General features: G+C 31.4%; 1 protein-coding gene across 4 annotated transcripts; it reads right to left on the bottom strand.

The window, feature by feature from the left end:
• Positions 1-385: 385 nt before the first annotated feature.
• Positions 386-14,329, bottom strand: SPO11 (SPO11 initiator of meiotic double strand breaks). Of its 4 annotated transcripts, none has more exons than XM_074210318.1 (13): positions 14,147-14,329; positions 12,437-12,550; positions 10,418-10,506; positions 9,868-9,934; positions 9,424-9,532; positions 8,727-8,813; positions 7,968-8,004; positions 7,659-7,768; positions 4,349-4,448; positions 4,028-4,065; positions 2,895-2,971; positions 1,213-1,324; positions 386-685 (listed from the first exon to the last, which is right to left on the bottom strand). In XM_074210318.1, the coding sequence occupies exons 1-13, from the start codon at positions 14,281-14,283 to the stop codon at positions 566-568; spliced, it is 1,197 nt and encodes a 398-aa protein (XP_074066419.1). In that variant the 5' UTR covers positions 14,284-14,329; the 3' UTR covers positions 386-565. The 4 variants fall into 4 exon arrangements, with proteins under 4 accessions (XP_074066419.1, XP_074066420.1, XP_074066421.1 ...); XM_074210319.1 differs by having other exon boundaries at positions 7,659-7,756; XM_074210320.1 differs by lacking the exon at positions 12,437-12,550.
• Positions 14,330-15,831: the final 1,502 nt, after the last annotated feature.

Here is a 15,831-nt window from a genome sequence, read left to right as displayed (position 1 = left end):
GCTTTTTCAATAAAATACATATCATGTAAGAAAACAAAATTTGGTCATTCCCTGACACTTTAGTCATGGTGTTCTTTCTGGATCAGTGATTTCTTATGAGACTATAATGCCTAAATAAATTAGTGAAGGAAATTTTAACTAAGAACATATCTTCTAGACTTCAAAATTATTTTGCAAAACTTTATTTACAATTAGAAAAATTTATTCTTTTGTATGAAAAGGTTAGTAGGATGACATAAAGATAATTAAATAGAACAAATAAAATGTTTTCTTTAGCAATTCACTATGTACATAAAATGATTATTTATCCAAATAATTTCAACAACACTCAAAATAGAATTATGGATGAAATTCTTCATATATTCTATATAACTTATGTCTTTATAACATCACAAAATGGAGACAAATATTAATGAACCTGAATAAGATAAAAAAATCTAAAGAAAATAGAAAGTATGTTATTGAATAAATTTAAGCCTATTTTAGTTTGTCTTTTATCAAGACTATATATGCTCAAAATAGCATCTGTAAATTAGTCATTTTATTAAGATTTGCTAAGATAGTTTTATATCCATCCTCCAAATTGTAATTTATTAGGTAAGTATACTCTGGAAAGATAATCTGATGAAATAAATGTCAAAGCTTGAATTTCTGCTTTCATTTTCAATTCTGCCATTATTTCCATCTGTAGAGAAACACAAAGCATAGTCATATTAAAAACCTTTGCTATAGCAATGATATCCATAATTTGTTTCCTACAAGTTTGATCTGATCTATTCCCAAACCAAGGATACTAGTCTCTAAGTGAAATCAGGCTATTTATTAACCCTTGAAGCTAAAGACACCTATGTTAAGGAAAGTTAGTATCTTTTTTATAATTAATTCAGATCAGGGTTCCTAAAAAGAATTTGTCTTGAAATTTCTATATATTATTTTAAAGGACTATATAACCAAGATAAAGAAAAAAATTCTCTTCATTTATTAACATTTATAAAAGGCTTCATGTAAAAATATTCTCAATCATGAAATATCTTTGAAAGTATCCTAAAAGAACCCAATTGTGCTATCTAGTTAATGTTTGCAAAAACTTCTCAGAAAACATTTTCTAAATATTGTATATTAGAATATAACTTTTTCTTTCTATTGAAGTTAGCAAAACACATTAATATAAAACATAAAACATTTCCACTTATAATCAAAGAGATTCTGTACTTCTTTTTTCCAAAATGGTTGGTATGTAACATATGGTCTCTTCAGGATGCTATCCAGCTTCATTTGGTCCTGTTTAGTTAGTGGAATTAATGTACCTCTTGGTATATTTAATCTAGAAAAAAGCATAGGTTAAAAAATACAACAACGGCAAAATATTTTTGTGATGTATTTATAGTTCAACTGGACATCTTTTATAGTATATCATGTATTGTTTCTATATTATTATTTCTGTGACAGTGTATATCAGATGAGTAGTCTATTCAAACTTAAAAAAGTTTATAAAGTTGGTTCTATGATAACAAATTTTGTGTTTAGATTTAAAAAGTTACAATTTCCTTGAAGGAATGAAATGATACACAGAAATAATAGATGAGAAAATTTGGGGGGGGGACAATCAGAAATATATAGTTTCTAATTGAAATAATTAAAATAGGTATAATTTTGGTCAAATATACATTTTTAAAATTATACATATGAATGGATAATAAATTTGGTATGATATCTGTCCATGTTTTACAAAGTGGGACATTGTTTTTATTAAAAGAAATTTGGGAGAATCATGACAAAAAGGAAAACAAAAAAGGGAAGGAAATTTAAATATGATAAAAGTGTTGTTTCTGAAGAGTTTGCAGGTTAAGAAATGAAGGGATAGAATTAAAGATGCTAAACTACGGAATGCATTCCCCTGGGGAGAGTACTATGTTTAAAGGGAAATAAAGAAAAGCTTTCTTTGATTACTAATTGAGATACCAAACTCAAATAGAAATTGGGTAGCTACTAAACCATCCATATTCTTGCTGGCTGCATCTTATAAATATATTATAAACATGTTTTCCTATCTTTGTTATTGTTAAAATATTATAAAATTAAAAATCAGAGAGACAATATATTTTAATCTGGTTCTGACTGTACTCAGCATTCTGAGCTATATGTGGCCTGTGAGTCACATGTATAACACTTCTTTAAAAAAGCACATTTTAAGTACCCATTGACTCTGCCATATACAATAAAGCAAAACCTTAATTTCCCAGAATCCATTGCTTAATTAATATTCTGAATACATAATTTATTTGTATTTTTCTGTATTCTGTTGTCATAAGGAAAAAAGTCACAAGAAAAAAAGCTCATATTAAGATTTAGAAGAAACAAAAGCAAATTTATTATTATGACACAGGGCCAATATTTATTTAGACAAATATCCTAGGGGTTCTACAAGTATAGGATTATGTAAATAATGATGATTGATTATACTGATGACCATTTGATTAAGTTCAATTTATGGAATGTGATAAGTGTACTGATACATTTTATCTTATTTTATTTTTTGTTTTTTTATGAAGCAATGTGGTTAAATAACTTGCCCAACGTCACACAGCTAGTGAAGTATTAATGCATTTTATAAAGATATTCAACTTAGAGTGAAATAACAGTTCTGATTAAATTCAAATTAACTATAGCATTCAGTCAACCAGAATATCCCATTACCCAAGCATTGAAATTATGTAAATCTGAAGCAATGAACAGTTTAATTCAAAATTACATAAAATGATTCAGTCAAGATAGACAATGAAAATGTAAAATTCTCAACAATTCTTTTAGTGATGTGTTTGGTTTATTGCTACACTCTGTAGTATCTATAGAAACATTATTTTAAAAAGGTCATTTCAACTAAAATTGCTAACCTTTCAATGTCAGATGGAAGAAGACCAAGCCATCGAATGGTTGGAACTGTGAGATTATGAGCTTCAAAAGACATGGACTAAAATAAAGGATGAGCATATATTAAAATAGATTAAAGAGAATGTTTATTAGTACTCTGCCATTTTCATTTCTTTCTTTCTTTTGAGGCAAGCAGGTTAAGATAGAAAATGTCTGAATCTGAATATGAACTTAGGTCCTTCTGATGCCACACCAGTGCCATATCTGTTGTACTACCTACCTGCCCCTTGTTTTCATTTCTAACATCCATATTATTGTGATATTTAGGAGGACCTGGAAGTAATGTTGTATGACTCTTGCCCTCTTCATGCTCCTTCTCATTAAGCCTCCTACCTTCAAGTTTACAGTAGAATCAGAAATAGCAGCAAAGCTTTAAATTAAGAATCCATTCAAGAAAAATAGAATTCTAGAACAAGTCACTTAACCTCATTGCCCTGCAAAAATCCCCCCCCCAAAAAAAAGAAAAAAGAAAAATTGTATTTAATATTTCTGGGTATATTACCCTTTTCCTAGAAACCAACATGACACTATAACTAGCCTCTTTTACCTCATCTTCCATCATTGCTCTCTTAGATTCTCCTTATTCTATCTCTTTTTCATATCAATGTATATTTTAAAACAATTTGGGTATGTAAAAACTATACTATAAATATAAAATTATATATGATAATTTTCTTAATCTCAGTAGTTCTAATAATAAAATTGTGAGCAGTTTGGTGAAAGTGAAAATTTCTTGTGATTATAGAGAAAAAATAAGGGATTCTAAATAGTTCCATAGTAACCAGATAATATTACTCCTACCAATGATGCTGCAACCCCAGTCCAGAAGATCCTATTTGATAATGGCTAATACTTCTTGTCTAATATTAATGCTATGTATTTTATTGTTGTATTGGTTACTGTGGTATCTGGTATCAGAATAAATTAAACATAAATTCAGTCATAGAATCTAGAATCTACAGCTAGACCATTTGATACATTTCCTAATTTAACCTAGTGATTCTAAATCATTGAAGAAATTGTTTAGAGTGATTAGTATGTTATTTTAAATACATAAATCAATAGTATAGTACAGGGAATATTTAACTATACTTACCAAAGATCCATACTTATAGATGCACATTATTTCTATGCCTGTTAAACAAAAATTAACTTTAAAAATCAGTGTTGATAGATTTCATTCAGTATATTTATGTCTTAAATTTATTTTCATGAATTTTACACATAAGACAATATGACAATCTCAATACATAATAGGAAAAAAGCATAAATTATTGTTTTCTATTTAACTTTAATAAATGACTTTATTCTTAAGAACTAATTTCAAAGGACAAAACCTCCTAAAATTAGAAGAAAAAAATTCCTATTATGAATACAATGGAATTATTATTGTGCTTTGATATAGCCAGACAATTACCATGTGGATCAGCATCCACAAGAGTGAAAATAGGAAGGTGAAATGTATCCCACAGTTTTTTGACTAGAAGTCTTGTGTTTAGATCTGGTACTCCTTTGCCCTAAGAATAAATATAAATATCTGTTAGTAAAAGTAAAATTAGGCCTATAAAACTAACTTCCAAAGTTTGGTTTTAACAAGGCCACTTAAATTTCTTATATATGATAATTCATGGAAATTCTTGTTACAGATAATAAATATTTTTAATTGTCTTGATAAGTAAATGTGCTGTTAAACCAAAATACTAAATGATCTTTAAGGATCTTTACAGCTCTAAGAATCTATGCCATTCTACCTATTATTGATGCATTCATCATTTATTATTAAAACATGGCAAAATATAGTCTATGATAATGATACAATAGTCTACAACAGGGTTCTGAAACTTGTTTGTGTCATGAGACCCTTTGTCAATTTAGTCAACCCTATTGATTCCCTTCTCAGAATATTTTTAAATGCATAAAATACAAATGTTATAAAGAAAACCAATTATATTGAAATATGGTTTTATTTTTTAAGTTCATAGACCCCCCCCCAGTTTAAGAACCCTCTATATATTATATGAATCAACACAAACCTCAAAAATCATAAGCAATAATTATTTTTTCATTGTTTCTCTGGTGATACTTTATCTAGCCACTCCATAATTGTATTTCTCAAGATATAGTCAGAAGAACTCTGCCATTTTCTTACTATGCTTTCTTTCTTGGGGAGAGTTTTAATTTTTATAGTTTCAACTATCTCCTGTAAATTCATTCTTAAATCTGAATGTTCTGAGTTTTTTTAATCTAGTTCTTGTTATTTATTTCTAACCATTTAATATTTTGCATTTAGATTTTTTTTTTACTGTCACTTCAAATTAAACTCATGTCTTCTCATTCAAAATAATACCCCTTCTTACTTCCTTCTCTTTCAGTGGTGCCACCATTCTTTCTCCCAATGATTTAGGCTAAAAACTTTGGCATTGTTTTTGTTTTTTCTCTCATCAACTAGCACTAAAATTAGCACTAAGCTTGCTAATTTTTTCCTTTGAAATAGCTCATTATCTTTTCCATATCCATTGCTATCCTATTAGTTTGAGACATCACTTAACCCTGTTTGCCTCAGCTCCTCATCTATAAAATGAGCTAGAGAGAGGACTACAGCACCTGAATTACTTCAATAGCCCCCTTTTTGGCCTTCCTGACTCCAACTTCTTCCTCTTCCTATTCATTTTACTTTTTTAAGTACCTGTCTTTTTTAACCACTACATCTTTTGTAAAGTTTTTTTTATCTTCTTCCTCTTCCCACATTCTGCCATACCTGCCCTCATGTTTATGCTCTCTTCTTTACTTCCTCAATTTATATGTGTATATATATATATATATATATGTGTGTGTGTGTGTGTGTGTGTGTGTTGTGTGTGTGTGAGATACATGAATATATTAAAATATCTATACATGTAAATGTAGATACACACACAAATTGATACATGTATCCTACTAGCAGGGCATAATCTCCTAAAAGGCAGGAATTATTTTATTTTTGTCTTTTTATACTTAGCACCTAGAATGTACAAAGGGAACTTAATATTTGTTGAATTGAATTGTCACTCTTCTGATTAAAAAATCACTTAAAAATGGATGCCAGTTTCCTATTATATTCATTTTATATCTATAAATGAAGGGTTTGAATGGGATAATTTCTAAAGTTCCTTCCAGTTTAAAATCTTTGATTTCTATGAAATAATATAGAACTGCCTAGCTTTCAAGACTTAATTTGCCCCACCCAATTTATTCATCTTTAATTTTTTTACTAATACCCAGTATGAACCATCCATTCAAATTATGTCATTTTCTTTTTTGTTTCCTGAATATTCATTCTCTATTCCATTCCTCTATTCATGTTATTTCCTTATATGAAATGTTCTTCTCTATTCAAATTCTTTTACATTTTCTTCAACAGTAAAATCAAATCATGAAGTTTTACTTTAATCACTGAATTTTCCCAGTACCTATGCAGTCTACACCTCAGAGTTTAGTACTTTTGTATTATTCATTGATTATTTCATATAAATGAATCTGTGTCCCCATTTAGATGATGAATTCCACAAAGGCAGTTGTTGTTTTAGGACTCTAAACTCTTTTTCATGGCAAAGATACCAAAAATTTTCCATTTCTTTCCCCAACTCATTTTATATATGAGGAACTGAGGCAAACTGGGTTAAGTGACTTGCCCACTCACCTGCCCAATCACACAGCCAGTAAGTATCTGAAGCCAGATTTGAACTCATAAAGATGAGTCTTCCTGATTCCACAACTAATTCTCTAACCACTTTATCACCTATTGTTTTATTTTGTATTCTCAAAGCACCTAGCCTAATACTAGATCATGGCTGTGTCCCCAGTAAAATATGTTACTTGATTAATATTAAAATATTATAGAGTAAAAAAATTATCTTTGGCAGTGAGTAAAAGGCAGAATTGTGGTTTTAGTTCTGAAATGAGCACCAAAGCTACATTAGATAATGGCTTATCTAATATATGTGGTGTAGCAGAACTTTGTCATAAATGGCCAAGTTGAAAATGGTGCAATATTATGACTGGAAATCTGAATATTGTAACTAGAGTACATATTCCTTTAATAAGTGGTCATTTTCTATGGGTACAGTAAATAGTATTACTTTTGTCTTATGGTAATAAGTTAAAAATTAGAGGCAGTGTGGAGTAATAAACAAAGGGTCAGCTTCAAAATCAAGACAACTTGAATTTAAATCTTGCCTCTGACCTCTCCTAGCTATATAATCTTGAATATGTGAATTAACTTCTTAGTACTCCAGTCAATTCACAAAGACTAGAAGTTTCAGAGTAGGTATCCCTACTTCAATTATATATCATAGGTACAGAAAGAAAAAGGAAGAGGAGAAAGTATTTGACTGAAATTTTTGCTAAAATATAAATGCATTTCTTAAATGGACATGTCTATTTACTTTTACAACAATTTATTCAACATAATAAATTAACAAAAATTTATTAAACATCTACCCTGTTGAAGCTGCTTTGCTAGACTGTACAGGTAAGCTGTGAAGGAACTCACAATCAACTTGGATGATAAGCTCTGTGTGTGTGTGTGTGTGTGTGTGTAATGATTTAAAAAAAGTAGAATGTGATAAAACATCCTACAAATAAGACGAAACTATGGAAACCATAGAGATCTCTTAAAAACATTAAAATCCATTTTTACAAAGCATGATAAAATTTTAAAACTTATAAAAGCTATCATAATATAATACCGTGATAATTATGCATGGAGATAGTTTACTGCAGAAATTATCATCTAGGAGTCGCTGAAATGTTGCATCTTTTTCTACAATTAGTAGGAACTTTGCATCTGTAACCAAATCTTCTATGTTAAGGCAGAATCACGTGTTAGATGAAAGCAAGAATATTCAGCTGAACAATAAGTAAACATTCAGAAGCAACCATAGTTTTCCTAATTTAATTTTAGATTAAAAATGCATGTGAAAATGAACTTTTAAAACATGGACTGCTTATTAAGCATTTTAAAAATAGTTCAACTTAACATTCTACTGAAAGGATACTTCTAATTCCTTGGATGTTGGATGGGACAGCAACTGCCTAATATAAAAAAAGAGATGTCATTTGAAACAAAAAGTAAATATAACCATACTTAATAATTAAAAACATCATATGATAATTATCCTCCCAAACATTAGTCATAGGAGATTTATGGCTTACTAGGAAATCAAACATTTGATTCAGACTATTTTTCATCCTAGGTAATAGTTTCTTTCCATCTTGACTAGTGTAAATAGAAAAGTAGAAATCAATGACACAAAGATGAACAGATTCTCCATTTCTTATGAAGAACTCTTATTTAACTTCATAATCTATACCTCCAATTTAGTAATCTGACCATACCTTGCTTCTATATATTTTCTGCATTTTAAAAGCCTAGAATATAGTGTTAAAAATAAACTTAGTATTTCTGTATTTTACCAAATATTATAAAGATTTTATATCATTTTGTGCTGAAAAAAAGGAAATATTCTCCTTTAAATAAACTATATATTAAAAATTTAAAAAATGATATACAGTTGGGTAAAAATTATTTGACTTTTGCCACTGAAATTTGGAATCTTACCAAAACAAATTATGAAGATAATTTACTAACAACTAGCCAAATCTTCCTCTTTCAGTTTTATATTTGAAATCTTAAACTCCAAAAGAACATATTAAAACTTGAAATAACACAAATCACTTAATGTTTTAAAAAAGCTAAAACATTTAAATGCTGTCAAAAGTGTGACAAAAACAGGCTAAGGCATTACTGTAAATACCGTTGTACAATAGGAACAATTAACTTTGGTACCATCTTCTTCAATGTAGCTTAGATTACCAGCAATTAGACCTTTTGAAGTAGACAACTGGAAAAATAAAATTCAAATATATTTGATCATTTTTTTTACCAATATGGTTTATAAAGTTTGTCATCCCCTAAGTTCATCTACAGTGCAATGTATATTTAATGTAAGGTTGCAAATTTTAAAAATTATTTTTTTCATTGTTAAATGAGCAATCATACGCAAACAAATATCTAAATATACAGTGAACAAGAAAGAAATATATAAGAAACTGTGAATAACTGTTAAATACATTAAATATATGCATATATTTTATTATTTTAGAGGTAAAGAAGAAAATATATGTATAAATGTTGCAATTTAAGAAGTGAAGGAAAAAATTAATATGAATTTAATATAACTAAGAATATTTATAAATTCCCCCGGGATAGTTCATACTTCAATAGGAGAATGATGTGGAATTACCAAGAGTATATTTTAGAAGTGCTAATTTAAATGAAAACATAGATGAATAATAAACATAAATTACATTTTTAATCTTCTGTATTTAGGTATGAAGAATTTATCAAAAAATGTGAACTGAGGAAATTTTCATTCTAATTAAAATATTGCATATGCAAACAAGATGAAACATTTTGGTCAAATAGAAGAAATTATTTTAAAAGGAACTTACAATATGCAGATTTCTCCTTGGTACTTTTAACATACAGGAAATGTCAATGATTATATTGTCCACAACACTCTGGTTCCCAAATAATTGGATATCAGTATAATATATGTCTCTATAAAAATAAAATATCTTTAATTAACCTTATTTTCTTCATAGAAGAAGACATTTTTAATAATGAACCTATGGAGAAAATAATTTGTTTTGCTACCAATAGTTCTATTTTCTTGAATAAATATATCATTTTGTCATTAGAAGGACGTAAGAACTCCATATACAAAAGGATATAAAGTTTTGTCATTAGAGTATTTAAGTTCTCTATATACAAAAGGATATAAAGTTGTATCTTAACCAAAGGGTATCCATGGGGCAAAAGACACAATGACTCTACTTTTAATTCAATTTCATGTTATTTTTTAAAGCATACCTTTGTAATTCTAACATAGTTACCTCTTGGTTGCATAAGTGTTGCTCTGGACTAATTTGTAGATCATAGATAATATTTTGAGAATTAGAGCTGGAAAGTAAAATCAATCTACATGTTATTCATTCTATTCATTAGAAGTTGTTAATAGCACAAACTAATGATTTTCTTTAGAAAATAAGTGATATGAATAAAGACTATACAATTACCTAAAAGAAGATATTTGCTAAATTAATTTCACTTATATGACATCCTATTTCCAAGGTATTTTAAAATATATTTCCAAAGAAGAACTGAATAGAGGATAAGAGTTGTCCCAAGAATCAATAAAAAGCCCTTGGTTTTTTAAATAAAAAGTCTGCAAAATGGATTTTCTGTATCACATATTTTAAGATAACATTTGTTCTAGAATTATTTTCAGTTATTGACAATGATAGTGACAAAATGGTAATAAAATTACTTTCAGAAAAATGTGCTAAAATAATTAAAAATTAAAGAATACAATGATATAATATAAATAAAACAACATAATTTATTTATTAATCCTAAAAATCTAAGAAATATTTATTATTTTACCAAATCTTGGTGCTGATTTTGCTGAATCACTTTTGATTTTCTTGGTGGTACAATGAGGTATCATCTGTAGACCTACAGAATCTTCAAATCTAGTCATTTTTTTAAGAAAGAAAAACAATGGGAAAAAATGACCTTTGGAATGTCAAATAATATGCTTAATTGTACTACTCTGTAAAAACATTTAGGTTACAAAATGAGCACTAAAAGTGTTCTAAGGTTAACTTTATACTTCATAATTCAATGTATGTTCCAAGTATATTCTTTGTGGAACAGACTTTTTTTAGTCTTTTCCCAAAAAAATACATAAAAATTATTTCCATGGGAAAAAGATAGAAATTATGAAATGTCTGCACCTTATGTTTTAATTTGCTATAATATTTATTGCTTTGAAAATTATATATTAATTTTTAAGTTACCTGAAAAATACAGTTCTGTACCCAATATAGCACTTTTGCAGTTACCTAACTGAACTACCAAATATGTCCTAAAGGTGGCAGAACACACCAAGCACAGTAAAAATATGCCAGATGACTACTGTTATAAAAAGTAGATACTGAATCAAAGCAGCTTCTAAAATGTGGTATAAGTTTATATTACTTAACATAATAAATGAGCAATTTAAAATGATAGGAACTATACAAATTGCATTGTATTATAGAAAACCAACAATTTCAACTACCTAATAATTATTTCTATTCTGATGGTATATTATCAATCAGCAAGCATTATGCTAGGCACTTGGGGATAAAAAGACAAAAATGAGATTATATTCTTTGAGATATGTATATGGATGTGCATGCAGCTATATATGTATATACATATATAGATATACACATAAATAAAAACAGCGAGAGAAATAGAGAGACAGTGTGGCATTGTAGCTAGAGAATTGACCTCAAAATTATGAAAACTTGGGTTCATTTGCTACTGTGACACGGGTTGTTGTATAACCTTGGGCAAATCACATAACTTTTCAATACTCTTGGCTTATTCTTGAAAACACTGAAGTGGTAGAGAAGGTGCTGTTCTGCATTGTAGGAGTTTGGGATTTTCCTATATAAATAGAATTACAGATCCATTTTCTATTCTCTACAAAATAAATATCAGATCAGTAGATGGGGGAAAAGTGAACTGGTGGCTGAATGACTCAGGAAAGTCTCCTTTTGGAGACATCCTAAGTTGAGTTTTGAAAGAAACAAAATATTTAATGAGATAGAAGTAAAGAGGGATTGTATTCCAGACATGGGGGAAAGACAATCAGTACAAAGTTATGAACTTGGAGCCAGGTTGTAAAAGACTTTAAAAATCAAACTGAGGTATTTCTATTTAATCCTGGAGGCAAGAGGGAACCACTGGAATTTACTGAGTAAGACAGTGATATGATTGAACCTGTACTGCAGGAAAATCACTTTGTCAGATGTATGAAAGATGGACTGAAGAGAAGAGCTAGGCAAGGAGACCAATTAGTATGTTTTTGTAATGGCCCATATGAGAGATGATGTGGATATGAACCGGGTGTGGCCATGTGAATGAAGAAGAAGAAGGGAAAGATGCCAGAGATGTTGTAGAAGCAAAAATGGCAAAATCTGGCAACTGTTTGGACTTGTGGCTTGAAGAAAAAAGTGGGGTCAAAATAGTCATGAAATTGAAAACCTGAGTGAAAAGGATTCCTGATAGGACCCTCACCAGAAAATGAAAAGTTCAAAAGAGGGTTTGGGGGGAAATGAGTTCTGTTTTGGACAAGGTGAATTTGAAATCAGACAACTGAATTATGAAGTATGAAAATCTTTTCGTCCAGACTTTTTTAAGTGATTTAAGTAAATCTATATAAACTGAGAGTCCCCAAAAGAGAACTACAGAATCAAGTCCTGAAATCAAATTGAATATGAAAATGATCAAGATAACAAAAATACTTACTAATTATGGGAATACAGAATCATCCTGATTACAAAGTTCAATAAAATAATATTGGCATTGACATTTAAACTTATATAAAACTTAAATATGAATATTGCCCACTTGATATTTCCCCAATTTGATCTGTTGTCTAGTGTGAGAAATGGTGCTTCATTTCTTGCTAGGCTTGTGATGATGTCTTGAATAATATTTTCTATAGATGCAAGAATCTCAGAACTGAAATTATGAATAAATAATGATTTAGCATGACAATTGTAATAATTATTTTAGCATGTTGATTCCCTTAAATCAATCATATTTTTAAAATTATCTCAGGATTATTTGGATTTTTAAAAATATTCTATTGTGTTGACATTATATACACACACACACACACACATATATCAAAATGTTTTCATTTCTTCCATAAAATCATGGGAAAGCTATTCTTTTACAATACCATTGTGAGAAAATAAGTGTAATTACATTTTTAGACAAAGAAATTCCAGTTTACTTCAACTGTTACTCAACTGTATTCTTATAAATTTGAAGTTCTAGTGATATTTTAAATGACGTAACATTGACAAATTAGATCAATTTCCAAAGTCAAAAATTATAAAAGGAATAAAATATATTTCAATCTAATCTAATTACTGTCACTGGGAAAGCATGCTTTTGGAAATTAGCTTACAAGTCTTTATAAAGGACAATTGTTTTTTTAAGAACTAGTGTTTAAAAACTTATCATTTTTCTGGTAAGTTATGTTAACTTCTCTAAGTTACAATCAAGTAAATGACAATTTAAGCTAGAGGTTTCCTTTCCTCCTTCTATTCCTTCCTCTAATTCTATTCAAAATTGAATTATTCTGGTAAACATGTTTTTGTTTTGTTGAAGGAAATGCTTTCAGAGAAGAGCTATTTATACCACATAAAGTGAAGACATTACTAAATTAGGAAAATAAAATAGATTGTAATAAAACTTTGAAAAAATAGTGGTTATAATAAAGACTGTTAACACTCAACTGACTTTAGATGCTCCGTTATCATTATAAAGCTTTAGTTTATAAATTTTCTTTTATATTCTAAAAGATTATAAAGATAAATATTTAAATTATATTAACATTGTCTTAACTTTCAAGAATACTTAAAAGCATTATTAGCTAAAATGGTGGGTTCCAGTTAGAAAATTCCCTTTGATATAACCAAATATATTCCTTGGATGCCACTTTTAAAATTTTATATATATTATATACATATATAATATATAAAACTTAGTCTTTTAAAATGAGCTAGAATTGGCCATTTATTTTCATTTCATTTTTAAACAGAATATAGCCCCCCAAAGGGAATAAATGCATAAACAATTTACTATATCACAAGAAAAAAAAGTACTTAAAAAAAACCCCAAACTCAAAACCCGTTGTTAAAATGGATGCAAAAGTATGAGTGTTCCCAAATGATGTTGCTTAAAAAAAAGTGAGATTTCACATAAGTTAACACCTAGCGAAGCTAGGTGGAGCCAGGTGAACTGGAACAAGAAATCCTTCCAGCCAGAAAGGCTGCCCCAAGTAGTCCTTTTCCTGCTAAAAGTTAACGGGAGCACTAGAGAGCGGCATGGAGACAGAGCTCCACCTCCGAGGCAATTTTCTTTAAAGTTGGTCTATTCCGGAGGTGCTGGGCCCCCGCACCCCTTCCTTCGAGGACAAATGGGGGCGCTGGCGAGGCTGGGGCGGGGGAGGCCCCGGGCCGAGGCGGGGCACACCCCTCCCCTCCCCCCCCCCAGTCGAACCCCCCTCCACACTTGATTTTAAAGCCAGGTCGGCCAGTTCGCTACCTCGAGGCCTCCTTACGGGGGGCCTCCTTACAGGGGGCCTCCCCTCGGCCTTCCTTCAGGGACTCGATCAGGGAGACCCTGTGCTGGTCCAAAACCCTGAAAAAGGCGGCCTCGGGGCCCACGGGTGCCAAAGCCATGGCGCCCGGCAGAGCAAGAGGGCGGGAGGGCAGGGCACAAGCCAGGTGCGGACGAAGCGGCCGCGTCACCGATGCGCGCCCCCTCCGCCTCCAGGCCGCTTTCACGCGCTTTTTTCTCCCACCAACCAATCCGAGGGAAGGAAAGGAGAGCCATCGGCCAATCCCGGAGGAGGAGAGGGGAAGGAAGGCGGGGGGAGAGAGCCGTCCCGAGGCCTGCAGTGCGCGTGCGTCCTCCCTCCTGCCCCGCCCGCTCGCTGTTCCACTTGTGCCGGTGCCTCCTTCAGTCCCGCGCTGACCCACCCGAGACGCTGAGGTTGGGACCCTGCCGCGGGGGGCACGGGTCGAGAGCCAGCTTTGGAACCAGGTTGTGCAGACAGCCTTGGACAAGGCACTTAGTCTCTGCTGGCCTCAGTTTCTTCAACTCTAAAATGGGGAAAATAATAAAAATAATAATAGCATCCACAACCCAGGATTGTGGTGAAGATCAAATGAGAAGAGATCGATGCCTGGCACATTGCAGGTGATTACTAAATGCTTGCTTCCTCACCAGCAAGTCCCACCTGGGATCTGTGGTGTCTTTGCATCTTTCATCTTAGTGCTCCAAGGCACCTTTCAGTCCTGGAAAGCTGCGAAGAAAGTGCTGCATTGCTTCGACTGGTAGCATTGGGAAAAGAACTAGATCTACCAGTGAAATCTTAGATCTAGTTCCTTTCCCAATGCTAATGGGCAGCATCCTTTTATTAGAATGTAAGGCCCCTGAGAGCAAAAGTCTGCTCAAATTTGTATTCCCACTGCTTAGGAGAGAACACAACTGAGGAAAAGCTTCTAGACTGAAAAACCTGTGACTTGGGAGATTTTGACACCCAGGAGCCCTTTCAGAGAGGGAAGGTCTTGTCATTTTGCCAATAATCTAAAAAAACATACCATGACTATTTGACAGATTTCATCTGTTCTTTGCAATCTTTATGCCCACTTCACCCACAGCAAGGGAATACAATATTTCTTTTGTCTTCACCCCTTATGGAAAAAAAGAATTTTTTTTATTTCCATAATGCTTTATGGTTTACAAATTTGCAAATCATTTCCCTCACAATGGGTGTGTGTGTGTGTGTGTGTGTGTGTGTGTTTAGAGGTGATGGGTGGTTGGAGCAAGTATTATTCTCATTTTACAAATGAGAGAGATTAAATGATTTGCCCATGGTCTCACAGTAATGTTATGCATGGTCTTCTTTCTTACTCTTTAAGTTTAGCATTCTTTCCACCATACCATGCTGTCTAGCTAATGCAGGAGCATCCGGAGTGGAAACATCTGGGAAGGAAAAGCATCGACTTTAACTGCCTTTTACATAAATTTCTGGCCTATGGGATAGTCAAGTGTCATTTTCTTAACCCTAGGCCTAAGGAGAATGGTGAGGCAACTACATTCAGAGAGTGAGAACTACAGAGAAAACAATCTCTGACAATCTTTAAAATATGATTATTCTAAATAAAAATCCTTCTCTAGGTATGTTATTTCAATTCTCAATCATTTAGTACTTTGAGAATTTT

The sequence above is a fragment of the Macrotis lagotis genome, chromosome 1 (assembly GCF_037893015.1).
Source record: "Macrotis lagotis isolate mMagLag1 chromosome 1, bilby.v1.9.chrom.fasta, whole genome shotgun sequence".
NCBI classification, from domain to species: Eukaryota; Metazoa; Chordata; class Mammalia; order Peramelemorphia; family Peramelidae; genus Macrotis; species Macrotis lagotis.
Note: the sequence above shows the minus strand (reverse complement) of the source record. Positions and strands in the feature narration are given on the sequence as shown.